Source organism: Mustela nigripes, unplaced genomic scaffold, assembly GCF_022355385.1.
Source record: "Mustela nigripes isolate SB6536 unplaced genomic scaffold, MUSNIG.SB6536 HiC_scaffold_75, whole genome shotgun sequence".
NCBI lineage: Eukaryota > Metazoa > Chordata > Mammalia > Carnivora > Mustelidae > Mustela > Mustela nigripes.
This window is the reverse complement of record NW_026739490.1, coordinates 2,810,151-2,825,423: the sequence shown is the minus strand read 5'-3', so window position 1 is coordinate 2,825,423 and position 15,273 is coordinate 2,810,151. Positions and strand designations below refer to the sequence as shown.

Below are 15,273 nucleotides of genomic sequence, written 5' to 3'. Positions count from 1 at the left end.
TCCTTGGCCGGGGGAAGGAGGACGTGTGATTTTACGCGCCCCCAAAGACTGTACCCAACAGGGGAGAGAGCACATCCGCCACCCTCCCCAAAGTACTGCTCCCAAAAGTAGGAGTTGGGCACTGGGCAGCTAGACAACCCTAACCCTCACCACACACACCACACACATTAGCTCTGGCACCCTCTGGGAAGGAGGAACCTATACCACGGCACTCTGCGATGGCGGGAATTTTTAACACTGTATGATGACTTGGTGAGTTTGTGCCAAAACAAAACAAAACACCAAACAAATCTTTTCTCCAAAAATACAGGGAAAATGGGCAAACCACTGGCTCAATTCCCAGGTCCCTGGGATCACGACCTGAACTGAAGGCAGCCACTTCACTGAGCCACCCAGGTGCCCCCTATCTTGCATTTTTTAAAACATGTAATACCTCAACTAAATAATAAGCACGTTGAAGACAGAAGCTGCTTTATTCTCCTGACCAAGCCCTTGGCAAATATTTGGTCATGGTTATCCCTTAAAGAATTACAACATAAGGGAATTCAGTTAAATCAGACTAGCTAAAAACTAAAAAATAAGGTTCATACTTTACATGGTGCACGCTTCCATTATTATAGAAAAACAGCTCCTTATACAGATTTTTTTTCTTTTTCAAAAAGTAGTTCTTGTTCCCCTTCCACTAAAACATATTTTTCCAAGGTCAAGTCTATTATTCTGCTGTTATAGAATCAGTACTGTTTTTAGTACTGCGATAGATTCAACTCAAGGAGCAAGAAAAGGTACAAAATAAATCCAAATTAGGTAGAGTTTTACACACTAAATTTAAGAGCAGTAATTAATGAAATAGTAAAAACATTGCTCAATACCACTAAAGCCTAGTTTAAAAAAAAAGATGTTTGGCAATCTAATCAAGGATAACTTCCTACTTCATGTCAAAGAAAATATTAAAAACAAAAAAGTGATTGTATCTCAGAAGATTTTACATATATATGATATCCAGTATTTGTATGTGTGTATATGTATTACATGTTATATAATATATACACCACACGAATACAGACTACATACAACACATGGTTGTATGTAGACAAGTAATTTTTTTAAAATCTAGGAAAACTGCCTGCTTTCCCCCCCAAATATAAATTTAATAAAAAAGTAGAGAACACAAACAGGCTATGACTAAAGAAGAAACTGTGAGGGCTGAAAAGAAACACTTGAAAATATGCAGTTTTATAGCAGTGCTTATCAAACCATCAACAGAGGATACTAACATTATACACACTGTTCCACATGACAGAAAACCCTGAAAGGCTAACTCAAATGACTTTATAAAGCGATCCTGATGGTCTCTAAAACTAGACATAAATAGCAGAAGAAAACTAAGTCAATCTCATTTATGAATATAGATAAATCCTAGATGAATCAGCCAATCACTGTCAAAAGAACAAGAGGTTTTATACCAATTATTGAAGGGTAATGCAACATTAGAAAACATACCAGCATCATTCACTTCATGAAAAATTAACAGATTAAGTCAAAAGCTATGATTGCTTTCTAACTCCTCACTCACTCACTGAATAAATTCCACACCTACCCCTTGGGGGGAGAGAGGGGTTGGGAAGCGAAGAAGAGATTCTTTAGCAAATCAAGAAGAAATTTCCTTAATTTGATAGAAACCCCAGAAGCCATCATACTATTTCCCATTACAGTCAGTAAAGAAACAAGGATGCCTACAATTGTTTTTAGTTACTGAAATAAGACAAGATAAAGAAAAAGCTGTTATTTTAAAAATTAGAAAAATGTACTTGCAGATATGATTAACTAGAAAATCCCAGATACTTAAATAACAAAATATTTTGACTGAATTCAGCAGAGTAGCTACAGATGAGAGCAATAAGCAAAAACTGTGTATTATTGAAGAAGGTATGTAAAGAAAATGGGAATTAAAACTCATTAGTTCTTTTAAACGTAAGAAAAAAGTATACAACATGTAAATGGAAGAACTCATTTTCCTAGAAGATGTAAAAAATTCTGAAAAAAATTAGGAGGATAAGTTGGAGGCACACTCTGTGTTCCGGAAAAACCCTATTTTTAAAACATTAATCCTTCCCACATATTAATCTAGAAAATCAATCCAACACTGTTCAAAAAAATCCCAAGGGGATGTTTCTGGCACAAAAGATGATTCTATGCTATTAAGCAAAAGAATACATGGACGATTTCTTTTTTAATTGAAAAGAAACAGGCAACTGACCTCTCACATATCATAAAATAAAGTTCCATGAGCGCTCTCTTATGGTAACTTGTGATTAGTGTAATACTCCGGAGTGTCACTGACTGTGACATGGATCACTGGAGGAAGTGGGACAGGAACAGTTTCACAGGAAGGAAGAAGAGCGTTTGGGTGGTACACACATGTGAGGTGCCCATCACACCTCCAAGTGAAGATGCGGACACAGAGCTAGATGTGTGAATCTGAGCTTAACAGGAGAAATCTAGGCTGCAGAGACACACATTTGAAACCATGGGACAGACTTTTGCTATACACTTTTAAGCTTTCTTCCTGTGACATTACGTTAGTTTAGCTTTGCACATGTGCAAGTTAAGTTTCAGAAACTCACTTAACCCATCCGCATTTCTGTTTTTGGTCTGAGCAGGTAAGATGGATGCTTGGACCAATTTAGTAGAGGATTAGATAAACTCATCTTTGTATTTCTTTTATTATTCCTGTACCAATACTACTTTCCTCATTATTTTAAAGTACATTTCTCTGGGTGCGGTGCATAAGCGATGAATTTTGGAACACTGAAAAAAATTAAATAAAATTAAAAAAATAAAGTACATTTCTCTCATTTTCCTTTAAAATCCATTAAAAACAAAATCCTCTCCATTATCGGGATGGTTCCTTCATTCTTTCAACACTCCACAACTACTACCCTGGCCTCTGAGTTTACAAAAGCCGTACCCCAAAGAGGCTTCACAACTACCCTGACCTCCATCCACCCCACTCCGCAAGGGCTCAAGAGCCTTGCTTTAACCTATTATCTCTTCCCCTTGTCTCCAACACAAAGAAAATATAAAACACTCTTAATCATATGCTCTCTTGCATTTTAAAGATTTCAAATCCATTTCTCAAACTATATAAACTCACAGATTATATTTGAATAGACTTCCACTCAGGAACAACAAAATAATCAATGTTCTTCATATGTGCGTTTTGCTTCCTACCCCCAAAATACACAATCCAAACCTAACATGCAAAAGGAGTGAATTATATCCAAATCTAAATTAACAGGCCTCCACTGCCAACCTGGAGTACCAAACCAGTAGAAACGTGAAACAGAATGTGGTCAGCTGTGAAGAGGAAGTGCCAAGGCACAAAGGGCAGTGCCGCTCCACCAGGGCTAATGAGACAGCCGGCCCACAGGTCACCTGAGTCCGACCCGAGGCAGCACATCTCGCACTCCCAGACCACCAGCTGCGGGATTTAGGTGTATCAGCCCAGGGAGGGCCAGCCAGGCCTGCGGGAGAAACCAGACCTCACCTTCCATTGGGTCCCACAGTTGTCCTCATTCAGCACGGAGCAGAAAATTGGTTTACGGTAACCTGTCTGTGACCTTAAACAACTGGGGCAGAGAGGGAACTCCATGAGTGTACATGCAGACACACATGCACACGCATGCACACGAGCACACACACTCCAGACGACATAGCCAAGCAGGCCATACAAAACTGTATGCAGACTGTGAAACAATCTGAGTGAGGAAACTAGGATCGTTGCCACCGCCATTTATTTGTCTAGTTCATACCTAAGGAGAGAACATGATAGCAGTGCTAGAAATGCAAAGAAGTCCCTGCCCTTAAGGGGCTTACAATCTTAGGGAAATAGAACAGGCACATAAAAAGACCGTAAGAAAGCACATGCTAACAAATGCCACAAGAATTCAGAAGGCAGCGTAGTTTAAGAACAAGGGGTTAGGAATCACAAAACCCAGTTTTAGTCCCAACCTGGTCAGTCAGTTAACTTCCCTGGGTTTAGTAGCCCAGCTGCAAAATGAAGTCGTGAGATTGAGAGGCCATAAGCATTTGTTTGCATCATGATTCTGATCAAAAGCTGAGCCAAGTTTTATGGAGGTGGTGGCACCTGAGCTGGACACAGAGGGAAGACAGAGAAGGCATTTCGGACAAGGAAAGCGGTACTGAGGTAGGTGTAAGCGTGGGGTTTGGAGGGGCGAAAACACAAGGGACGGTGGGAGTGGTGAGGTAATGGGTGGCTGTGGTAGCCCTTAGGCACTACCGACACAGGAATGAACTGTATTCCTCAAATTTACATCTAGTCAGTTACAGTACATAATTCCAGAGGGTAGAAAACACCAGAGAACAACGGCGGCATTTTATCGAACATTGCACTCGATTTCCAGAAAATATAAAATGATTTTAACATTATACCTCTACATTTAAAATTGACATCAACAAACTGTTCCAACTGTCAAAAAATGTAAACCAAAGTTTACATTCTTAGTAAACATAATTAAATCTCTTAATTCAAAAGGACATTTGATACAAATTATATTATCCCAACAATTCCAACATTTATTCTCTACCGTGTTACACACACTGTGGAAATAGCGAGTAAGACGAATTCCCTGCCCTGGAAAACGCCCGCAGCCTGGTAGGTGAGCCGAACAACGCCATCTACTTAGAATGTGCTAGGACACAAGGCATGATCAAGGTACAAGCATACGGCTATGGAGTAAGAGATGGATTCACACCCTTCTGCATAACTTCCAGCAAGAACTTCAGAGAGGCTGATGGCTCAGGAGAAAGGAGTGAGTGTGGCAGGGAGTGTCTGTGGGGAGGAGAGGGCTTCCAGGCAGAGGACACATGGCCACAGACAGGGCATAGTGTAGGAGCATGGCATGGCCAGGGCCTACCATGGGTATAATGTGGCCGGAGCAGAGTGTACAGGGCAACAGTTAGTGATAAGGAAGCCTAGACTCAGTCCTATAGCAATGGGGAGCTACTGCTATGCTTTAACTGTCTGCTAACCCTGGTTTGCAAGGTTGGGAAGGGACAGGAAAGAAAGGGAGCAGTGAGGTTCTGTCTGGGGCATAAGCAGTCCTTGTAAGTTCTTTGCAGCAAATTACACTGCTCAGGAAACTCCTCCCCCTCCCCATCACCTCTCCTCTCCTTTAATGATCTGTGAGTTTTCAACATGGAAGCTGTATTGCCAGTGGATGGAAAGGCAGAGGGGAAGAGAGCAAACAAACAAGATCAGAAACGTACACCTATGGCTAATCAAGTTACCATAAGGTAATGGTCACTGTATTGTACAAAGGTCTACAAAGAAAATGAATTCCTTTTTAGTAGTTTTCTAAAACTGCCTAACTCACACCAAAGCATGGGAAAATCTCGTTCAACATGAGAAAAGTATATAGAACACTTGCAGAAGACTGCATTTCCTAAACTCTTTTCCATTAAATAATGGTGTTATAGCCCAACACCACAGGAGTTCAAAGCCTGTCTTCACACAATTAAGACTAAACCACAATTGCATTGTTTGGCTTTAAAAAAAAAAAAAGATACAACGTGTAATTCCAAGTCTTAGGTTCTCAGCTAGTACTAAAATATGAAAATGCATGAATAAGTTGCCTAGTGAAGAACATGCAGTAAAAAGTAGATGCAAATAAACCATCACTTTAGGGTAGGATTCCAATTCTTAAATTCCAATTTCTCATAATAATAGTATAGAATCAATTCTATAAAAGTAATACCTTCTTGAAATTTTGTTTTATAAGGAAGAAAATAAATCTGTATATTTTATTTAACATACATTCTTAAGTTACAGTTATGCCAAAACAATCAGCATGTAATGAAAGAAACCTTAGTATAATCCTAAAAACACGCATATACATTTAGAAGGCTCTTCTAAAATTTCTAAATAAATTACATGCTTCATATACATTAACCAATAAAGAATACCAATATGAGAATTCAGGACATTTATTTTTCTGCATGGAGATTTAACTACTGTACAACACACACACAACAAACCCACAAAGCAACGGTGTGTAATAGGTAGTGAGAGACACTTAAAATAAGCATACTGAAAATGCCTACAAACAGGCTTTTTTCTTTTTTTTTAGCGACAAAATATTTTCAGTCCTTGACACCTTCTCACACTCACCTAGCACCACAGATGCAAGGACTTACAGTAAACGCGTACAATCTCATGCTTACAACCTAAAGCATGCACTCAATAGGATTTATACATTATGATCTACTCTATTAACTATGTAGACATACTTCTACTATTTTATACATTAAATTACCCTGCAGCATTTTAACATTTATGCAAAACAATTTTTTGAAAGACTTATGAAACAAGTTTTCAAGGATCACCTCCAGGCTGTTTACACAGGCATTGGTTTGGTTAAGTGGGAGAATGGCAGCAGCCTCATGGTTCATACTGAATGGAAATGTTGTCTGTGCATGTCAATCCATGTAAAAAATACATATGTACATCGATGGCACAAAGATTTGTGCAGTTGGAATCACCAGTGCAAATGCATGCATTTGAGGTACTTATTTTTTCCATGGTCAGGTATAATTATGCATAGTCATGTTCCCCAAGTGCTAAGTGTTTCAGACCTGATCAAATGAAAGCTGTAAGAACTGTAAATATATTTATATAGTTAATTTCAAAGCACTATGCTTTTAATGAACACCTGTTTAACATTATATGTTTATATATTTCGTTTAATATGTTTGCCAACCAATAAATTTTCTCATTGGAAAGAGACTGACTGGTAATTATACCTGGCCAAGTGATTTAAATAGCATACTTGAAATTCGAGCAAGAAGTGTAGTGAAAAGAGTAAAATACTTCATTATTGCTTCAGTGGACTGAGAAACCTAGAAGGCGTAGATAAGACGATGCTCGACGATGAAAAGGGAATACCCAGAACAGTGGTGCATGCCCCCAAATGGCCTCTGTCCAATAAGAACTAAGCACTCTCAATATTATCGATGCCGTTGGCATCCACATGAATATCAGGCTCCCCACACAGAGATGAGGGAACAAAGCGGCTAACAGTGGGACACAAACAGCTCTTAAGCTCTGGCAATTCTTGCTTCAGGCGTTCCAACTGCTCCACTTGGAATATATTTGGCTGTTCAGGCATCCAATCATATATCCTATGATGAAACAAACACAAAACACAAAAAATAGTATAATTTTATGGTTTACGTAAGATCCGCCTGCCTTAACCTTTTCAGGGCAATCTGATTACAGAATGCCTGGAATATCCATTGTACAAGAGCCCACCTCCCTTTTAAAAGATGAAAGTTATCAGGTTCAGTTTAAAAATAACTTCTCTTCCATCTTTCCAACAACAAAGAATAGCAGCATTTCCTTTTTGTGCCCATAATGAAAAAGAACAGATTACAAAGCAACTGAATCAGAAAATGAAATAAACCTGTAGTTTACTAGTGATTGATTCGTCAGGTATCTTCTCTCCAAGCCAAGCACCCGGCAATGCCGCATTTTACCGATGGGAAGCCATTAAGAGGCAGGGTTGGAATTCATACCCAGGTGTGACTTCAAAGCACTGAAGATCTGGACTGTGAGAACTGTCCTAAAGTTGTGCAGCCTAGGCCAAGGTACCTCTAGTTGAAAGGCCAGAAAAAGTCCCATGTGACAACAGCAGCACTGCACTGCCCATCAGCAGAGAGAGGATGGCCTTTCAGGCCTAAATGTGAGGGCCAGGCAACTCATGCTACAACAGAGGTCGTTGTGACATCATAGTAGGAAAGAATTTCTAAGAGAGTGAGAAGTGACCTCTGGGTCAAGATATCAGACCAAAATCAGAAGCAACTATGCATTCTCTGTATATCCCATTAAAAAGAAAATAAAAGGATTTAAAAAGAATCCATGCGTATGGGGGGAAAAAAAAAGAGACATACAGCAACAAAATTTTGGAAGCTGGAAAACAGATGCATAAATAATAACAAAGTGTTTCAGTTAGCAGAACATAAAAGGCCACAAGCCAGTAGTGGAAAACATGAAAAGGCTGAGTTAAAAGCAGCACCAGATTCCCCTAGAACTGGGGAAAGAGGGGGGTGGCAACTAAAACAGGGAGGATGAGTAAAGGCTCTTGAGCAGCATTAAGCATCTCCCTTCCTTCTAACTTCCTGCCATGAAGGCTGCCTGGCACCCCGCTCCCCCACTTAGGTTGATTTGATTTCGAGAGCTTAACAGAAAACCTCTTGGAATGGAGGACTGGAGGACTAGAAGACCAGGTGAGGGTTTGGGCGTTTTACAAAAGCCACCAGCACCAGGGGAATTAGAGACAGTCCATACATATAACACATGCAAAATTCAGAGACATGCCCTCCCTTCCCCAGCTCTCTTCCCTTACCTGAATCCCAAGAACCCTGGGAGCCAGATCTGGGTCCTCTAGGTAGTTTATATAGACTCTTCTGTGAGGAATCTGGTCAGCCAAAAAGTAAAGTTCTGAATCTACTGACAGCAGAACTATGACCAAACAGGCCACCCAGATCACCCCTCAGTGAACTCCAAGTTAACAAGCCCCATTCACACATTCAGGAGCCTCCAACAAGTATTTAGATCCCAGTTTCTTACCATGAGAAGGAACCAAGGATTTCCCAACAACTGAGGAAAGCTTCTAACATGTAAGATAGTGAGTCAAAGAGAAAAAAATTCCAAAGACACAAAAGAAGTCCTTGATGCCTTCACAGAAATAGTTCACTGAACCAAAACAGGATGTTATATGTAGAAGAAAAAAGCATTCAGAGAAAAAAGACAGTTCTTAAAATTGAAGACAGAAAAAACGCAATAGAATGGTGGATGATAAGGTTGGCAAAATCTTTCCAAGTAGAGCAAAAAGACAAAGATAGGAAATAGAAAACATAAGAATTAGAAGTCTGGTCCAAGAGTGAATAGTATGTAAACTAAAGGATTTCTATAACGAGCGGGAGAGAGGGAGAACCCAGAAAAACAGAAGAGACAAAAATCAAACGATAATTCACAAAATCTCTGTGTCTTCAAAGACACATATCAACAGATTAAATGGGCTGCTGTGTGCCCAGCACAAGGGATGGAAGGAGACCCACACCAAGATCCATCTCTATGAAATTTTATAACACTAGTGACAAAAAGATGACTCTGTAAGCTTCCAGATAGGAAACAAAGAAATCACATGTGCAGGAACAAGTCAACATAGTTCACACTCCTCAATAGTAACACCGAAACTGTGAATGTGACAGAAATGCTTTTAAAATTCTAAAAGAAAATTATTCCTAACACGAAATTTTATGCCCAGCCAAAATACTTCCAGGCACACAAGACCAAACATTTACTTCCATGTCTTCCTTTCTCAAGAAGATACTAAAGGATGTGTTCCATAAAAATGACAGGAAAGGGGAAAGATCAGGACTACAGTTGATGGGAGCTCTGACACAGGAGCAGTAGGGGAGCAGTCTTCACTCAGTATGACAGCAGTACCCAAAGAAGTCAGTGAGTCTAGGAGCAGTCTGAGTAAAAGGGAAGGCGTGTGTGGGACTACCATCACTCCAAGAGGGCCAATGCCACTGGACCAGCATTGTACCCTAAGGACAGAGCGCCCTACCAGGCCTGATTCCGAATCCTACTTACACATGGCTTAACCATGTGTTGATGATAATAAACTGTCAGGCAGACAGTTTGTTATGCACTGGCCTCCTCCTGAGAACTGGTAGCAGGCTACAATGGGTACAGAACCAAGGGATACAGAACCATCCACTCGACAGGACCATAATCCTTACATACTCTTCCAATACATGACCCACAGACACCTTACAATGGAATGGGTTGGTTGCAAAACAACTTTGAAAGTTAAGACTAGCATTTAAAAACATGAAGGCCAGTGGCAAAATGGACTAGCATTTCAAAAGTACACATACAAACAGAAAATGTCCGAGGGCCATTATTTTTAAAATTCTGTTTCAGGTACTTACTTGTAGATATACCTATCAATGTGTGCACCTTGTCATAATGTAGAATGCATTTCTAGCTGGGTTGGGTCAAGAAGGTTTGAAAGTCATTGGCCTAGAGAAACTCTACATGTTTTCTAGAAGGCCTGGTTCAACAATGTTTACAGCAAACACTGCAAAAGCAAAAACCTGGCAACTCCCTAAATGTTCTCATAAAGAATAAATTGTAATAGAGACATAGCCATGAGTATTATATAACCACAAAGATGAACAAATTATAGGTATATACAACAAATAGATTAATTTTAAGAATATTACCACAAGTGAGAAAAAAGTACAAATAAAGTTTAAAGATAGTATATTATTTAGTGATAGAAACAGAATTTAAAATTTTTACAAAGAGAATAATAATCTGATAAGCAGTTTTATCTGAGGGAGGAGATAAGGAATTGGATTAGGGAGAGGTATATGGGAGACCTCAAATCTAATGATAACATTCTTTACTTTAAATGGGGGTGTTTGCTACTGGATTTATTTTTTAATCATTTGAGCACAGTAATTTTTTTAATAAAAAGAGGAAACACTGCCTAATTACTGAGGCAGTATTTTCCCCGTACCAAAATGAGACAACAACCAGTTGAGAAAGGTAAATTTAAAGGTCATCTTACTCTTTATCACAAATGCAAAAATTCCAAATATCAGCATCAAAACATAATGTACCATAAAACCATGATTAAATGTAAAATCTATATGGTACTGACTTTGGAAAGAAGAGAAAAAATCAGTTTTGATCAACTAAAACACCCACTCTCATCAACAATTTCCCCAACGTAAAAGAGATCAAAGGCTCCAAAATCATGATCGTTCAAAACCCTCCCTGTTATGTCTAGATTTGACAATAAGAAAAATAATAGCATAACCACATTATGTGCCAAAAGAAATAGCTAAAAAAAAAACCATTAGGGTGGGGCACTTGGGTGGCTCATTTGGTTAAGCGTGATTTTGGCTTAGGTCATAACCTCGGGTCATGAGACAGGTTCCACACACTGGACAAGAGTTTGCTTAAGACGTCCTCTCCCTATGCCCCCCAACTCCATGCCTGCATGTGATGCACACTCTCTCTCTCTCAGTAAAAAACATTCAGGCACAAGAACTCAGCTAAAAACAATGAAAAGGATAGGCATAGGGAACTGCTGGTTTTTATTGTAAACCTTGCATATACACACACTTCTTTAATTAAAACATTTAAAAAACCCCCAAACTTTTGCAGGTAAACACAACCCTAACAGACCGTAGCAGAAGCCCTGTCCTAGGCTATTTCCTCAACGGCTTCCACACCTTTGACACAGTCCTGCCCTGAGTCACACTATTGCTTCTGCCTAAAACTCAAATCCTGTCAAAGCAAACGGCCACTCTCAAAATCCAAATCCAGGCTTCCTCTTTGAAATTATTCTTACTGACCCAGGCCAGAAAGAGCTCACTTTCTTCAGGGCCTTTAATATCGCAAAGCATCTTCCTGTTCTCCATTACACATCACAATTTGGTTCCAACCAAGTAAGGCCCTTCAAAGGATCTGTCTCACAAACTGTTTTCTTGCCTGAATATACTTGCAATCATTCCTTCCTCTTCCTCCAAGAAAAATATTCAAAAATTTTGCTAAAGCCAGCACTTCTTTCAAATGGTTACTGCAAAAATTTTATCTTCTTTTAATTAGTTGGAAGGGTCTATCATAAGTGATATTAACTACACAGGACAAACAGTAAAGTGAACTAAATTCAGGGAAAGTATTTTTAAAAGCAGGCCTGTAAGAATTTCATCACTTATTCTTTATATGATGTTGCTCAAGTATTACAAAGCCTGCTAATCCCTTAACAGACTAAATGACATCCCTCCTAACCCAAACTTTCTTTATATTAAGAAATCTTTTAATCTCTCAGATCAGTGGCTCTCAAATTTCTATCATAAACACCTAGGGAACTTATTAAAAAAGGAAAAAACTTTTGTTCAACAAATATTTGAGCCCCTACTGCATGTCACACATTGTTCTAACTTTTGGAGATACAGAAGTGAACAAAACAGGCAAAGAGCCTGTCCTCGTGGAGCTTATGTTTGTGTGGGTATGTTGGGGTAGGAGATGGAGGAAGAAAGATGTCAATCAGCTCACGTGGGGCCTTGAAAGGACCTTGGATTTTACTCTAGGTGACAAAGAGAACTGTGGCAGTAACAGGATCTGACTTCAGTTAGAACAGGCTCCCCTCTGGCTGCCGCGCTGGGAACAGAGAGCAAGGAGGCGTAGATAAAGGAGTGGATGGTAAGCAGACAGACTTCAATAAGCCACATGAGAAATGAGCTTGTCTTAGCAGACAGTGATAGTAGTAAATATGGTGAGTGCATACATTCAGGTTATATTCTGAAGACAGAATCAAAAAGATTCTGTCCGACTGGTTTTAGAGTATGAGTTTAAGATGAGAGCCACAAAAGACTCCCAGGATTTGGAATGAGAAACCAGAAAGACAGAGTTGTCATTTATATTGAAATCGGGAAGTCTATAGAAAGGTTAGGTATTTATAGCTGGATATAAAAGTTTAGGCAGTCAGGGGAAAGACAAAAAGGTTGGAGGTTAAAAAAAAAAAAAAATTTAAAGAATAAAGGTATGAAAAGACACAGAACTGGATGAGATCCCCAAGAAAGTTGGTGCGGAGAGGTATGGGGGAGATAGCCCCCCAACCCTCAAGAGGACACTACATCTGATATAGAGCCCAGTTATCCAAATGTTTAATAAGCTTCCCACATGGCTGTGTTACACTCCAGAGTTTGAAAAATCCCACTGACAAATGTTAAGATAAACCTCAAGCTGAACTACAGAATTTTAACTTAACTAAGTTTAATATTATTTTTAATTTTATAAAACAACTATTTTTTTTCTAACAATCCATAGAAACTTTTCATGAAAAACAAATACCTATCATAAATTAGACCATTAACTCCAAGTTCCTTCAGTTTCTTTCTGTTTTCGGGATCATTGGTATCATCACCCCAGCAGAATATGACTAGTCCCTTAGCTTTTGCCTCCTGAATATAGGACGGGTTTCTGAGCAGGTCTTCAGTATGAGCATTGATCCCCTAAAAGAAGAAAAATTAGTTACTCATGAAAAAATAACTTACTAACTGCAAATGCTAAATGGTCATAATCTACATCAGTGTTCCCCAAAGTAGAGTGAGTAGAGAAAAAAAAGTTAGAACTTTAAATTTCGGAAAATAAATTGGAAGAAAAACTTCTAACATAATTTTTTCAGTCCAGCCATTTTAGATGATTCATAAAATACACTCAGAAATCTACAAAAACTCACCAAAACCCAATATTAAATGTCAACCGAACTAACCTTAAAAAAAAAAAAAGACTGAAAGAAAAAAAAAAACCTATAAAAATTTACTTGACCTAGGCCAGAAAGAAAATATTTTGTTGCTCATTTAACTGCTTTTCAGTCTGAGATCTAATATCCTTATTTAAGCTCTCAGCTTGTTATAAGAGTGTCAAAACTAACCAATTAGATGTGTAAAATAACATGAAAACATATTTACTACTGCTCTCAGACATTTCTTTAAAAAAAAAAAAGTAAAAGAAAAAAAAAAAGCAAGCATAACTTACTAGGAGGTTTTCAAACTGTGCAAAGCTCATTGCAATGGGGGTTGTCCGAGATCTGAGGTCCATGAGTTCAGGGTAAATATCAGATTTTCCTTGAGTCAGAAATAATATAGGGTATTTGTTCTGCTTCTGCCGAACCCTAAAAAAGACAATTTAAAAATACTTTTCTCATCAGAGAGATAATTCTAATATATTGTTTTAGAATTTTAGGAAACTCTAAAAATATAAAGAAACCACCTCCCCCAAAAGAGCATAATCCCATTATTGAGATATAATCACCATTAACGTGTATTACACCTGTCAATCAGAAAGAAAGATTTTAAACCATTCTATACAAGAGCTGAAAGATTCTCAGAATGGGCAATAAGAAAGCCTTTGAAGGCTTATGAGTTCATAAGGAAGATGTTACATGCCTATAAAATGAAACACAGGGTGTGAGGTACTAGGATCCAGTGGGTGTAGAGTCCATTGGAGGAGTTGGGAGGGCATCCTATACCTAAAGGGATGTGAAAACATATGTAACCTAAGAGGTCAAGTCAAGGGTGAAGTCTGGGCAACCTTCCTACCTTCAACCACAATCTTTGTACCCTAAATCCCAGCTACTATCTAAGGGTGAAAAAACTGAATTATTACTCACATTGTGCAAATATCTGCATCAAATGAAGAAAACACTATTCTCCTCTTCCCAGAATTTTCTAAGACAGTTTTCAAAATTATATCCAAAAACAGATTCATGTCAAAATACGTTGATAAGTTACCATCCCACATTCCATCCTATGTAGAAGAAATAGGAAAACAAAAGTCATTAGATACCCTAGAATCATAGTGCCAGAAAAAATTCTTGAGATCACCTAATCTAACTCTTATTTTACCTGTGGAAATCAAAGGCCTTAGAAGATTAAGTAACTTGCCCAAGACCACACAGCTACTTAGTGATTGTGCAGCTGTCGTAATTCAGGTAAAGACACATATACAAAGTGATTATACCATCAATAAACTTTTGCTTTAATAAAGTTAACAAAATAAAAGCTAAAACTCTGGAACTCTGCACTCTAATAAAATATTAGAATAAATTAATATTAAAAATATTAAAAATATTTTTATATGGGGTGCCTGGATGGCTCAGTCGGTTAAACATCTGACTTTGGCTCAGGTCATGATCTCAGGGTGCTAGGATGGAGCCCTGCATCAGGCTCTCTGCTCAGCGGGGAGTCTGCTTCTCCCAAACTATCCCCACCCATGTTCATACTCTATCTCAAATAAATAAATAACATCTTTTTAAAAAACAAAATATTTAGGTAACTTTTTTTTTTTTTTAAAGTAGGCTTCATACCCAGTGTGGAGCCCCGAAAAGGCTTATAGTCATGGCCCAGAGATCAAGATCCGAGTTGAGATCAAGAGTTGGATGCTCAACCAACTGAGCCTCCCAGGTGCCCCCCACAACAAAATCCAGGTAATTACTAATCACTAAATTAAAAGCTTCATTCTTTGGCTCTTAAAGTCATATGAAGTACCCTTAACAAATAATAAAAATATTCTCTAAATACAGCTGAGACACTAAGAGCCCTGCTGATATTCAAATATTAGATGTTTTATATACCAGTCATTAAAATAATCCTAAAAGCTCAGAA

At 38.5% G+C, this 15,273-nt stretch overlaps 1 protein-coding gene across 4 annotated transcripts in view; it reads right to left on the bottom strand.

Moving 5' to 3' along the window:
* Positions 1-3,777: 3,777 nt before the first annotated feature.
* LOC132008096 (glycerophosphocholine phosphodiesterase GPCPD1) overlaps positions 3,778-15,273 on the bottom strand; it is a 68,343-nt gene continuing 56,847 nt past the window's right edge. For all 4 annotated transcript variants that reach the window (XM_059386479.1, XM_059386478.1, XM_059386480.1 and 1 more), the window contains 4 exons: positions 14,280-14,416; positions 13,646-13,781; positions 12,959-13,119; positions 3,778-7,200 (listed from right to left, as the gene is read on the bottom strand). In XM_059386479.1, the coding sequence (XP_059242462.1) occupies positions 7,011-7,200; positions 12,959-13,119; positions 13,646-13,781; positions 14,280-14,416 (624 nt within the window). In that variant the 3' untranslated portion in view covers positions 3,778-7,010. The remainder of the gene's footprint in view (positions 7,201-12,958; positions 13,120-13,645; positions 13,782-14,279; positions 14,417-15,273) is intronic.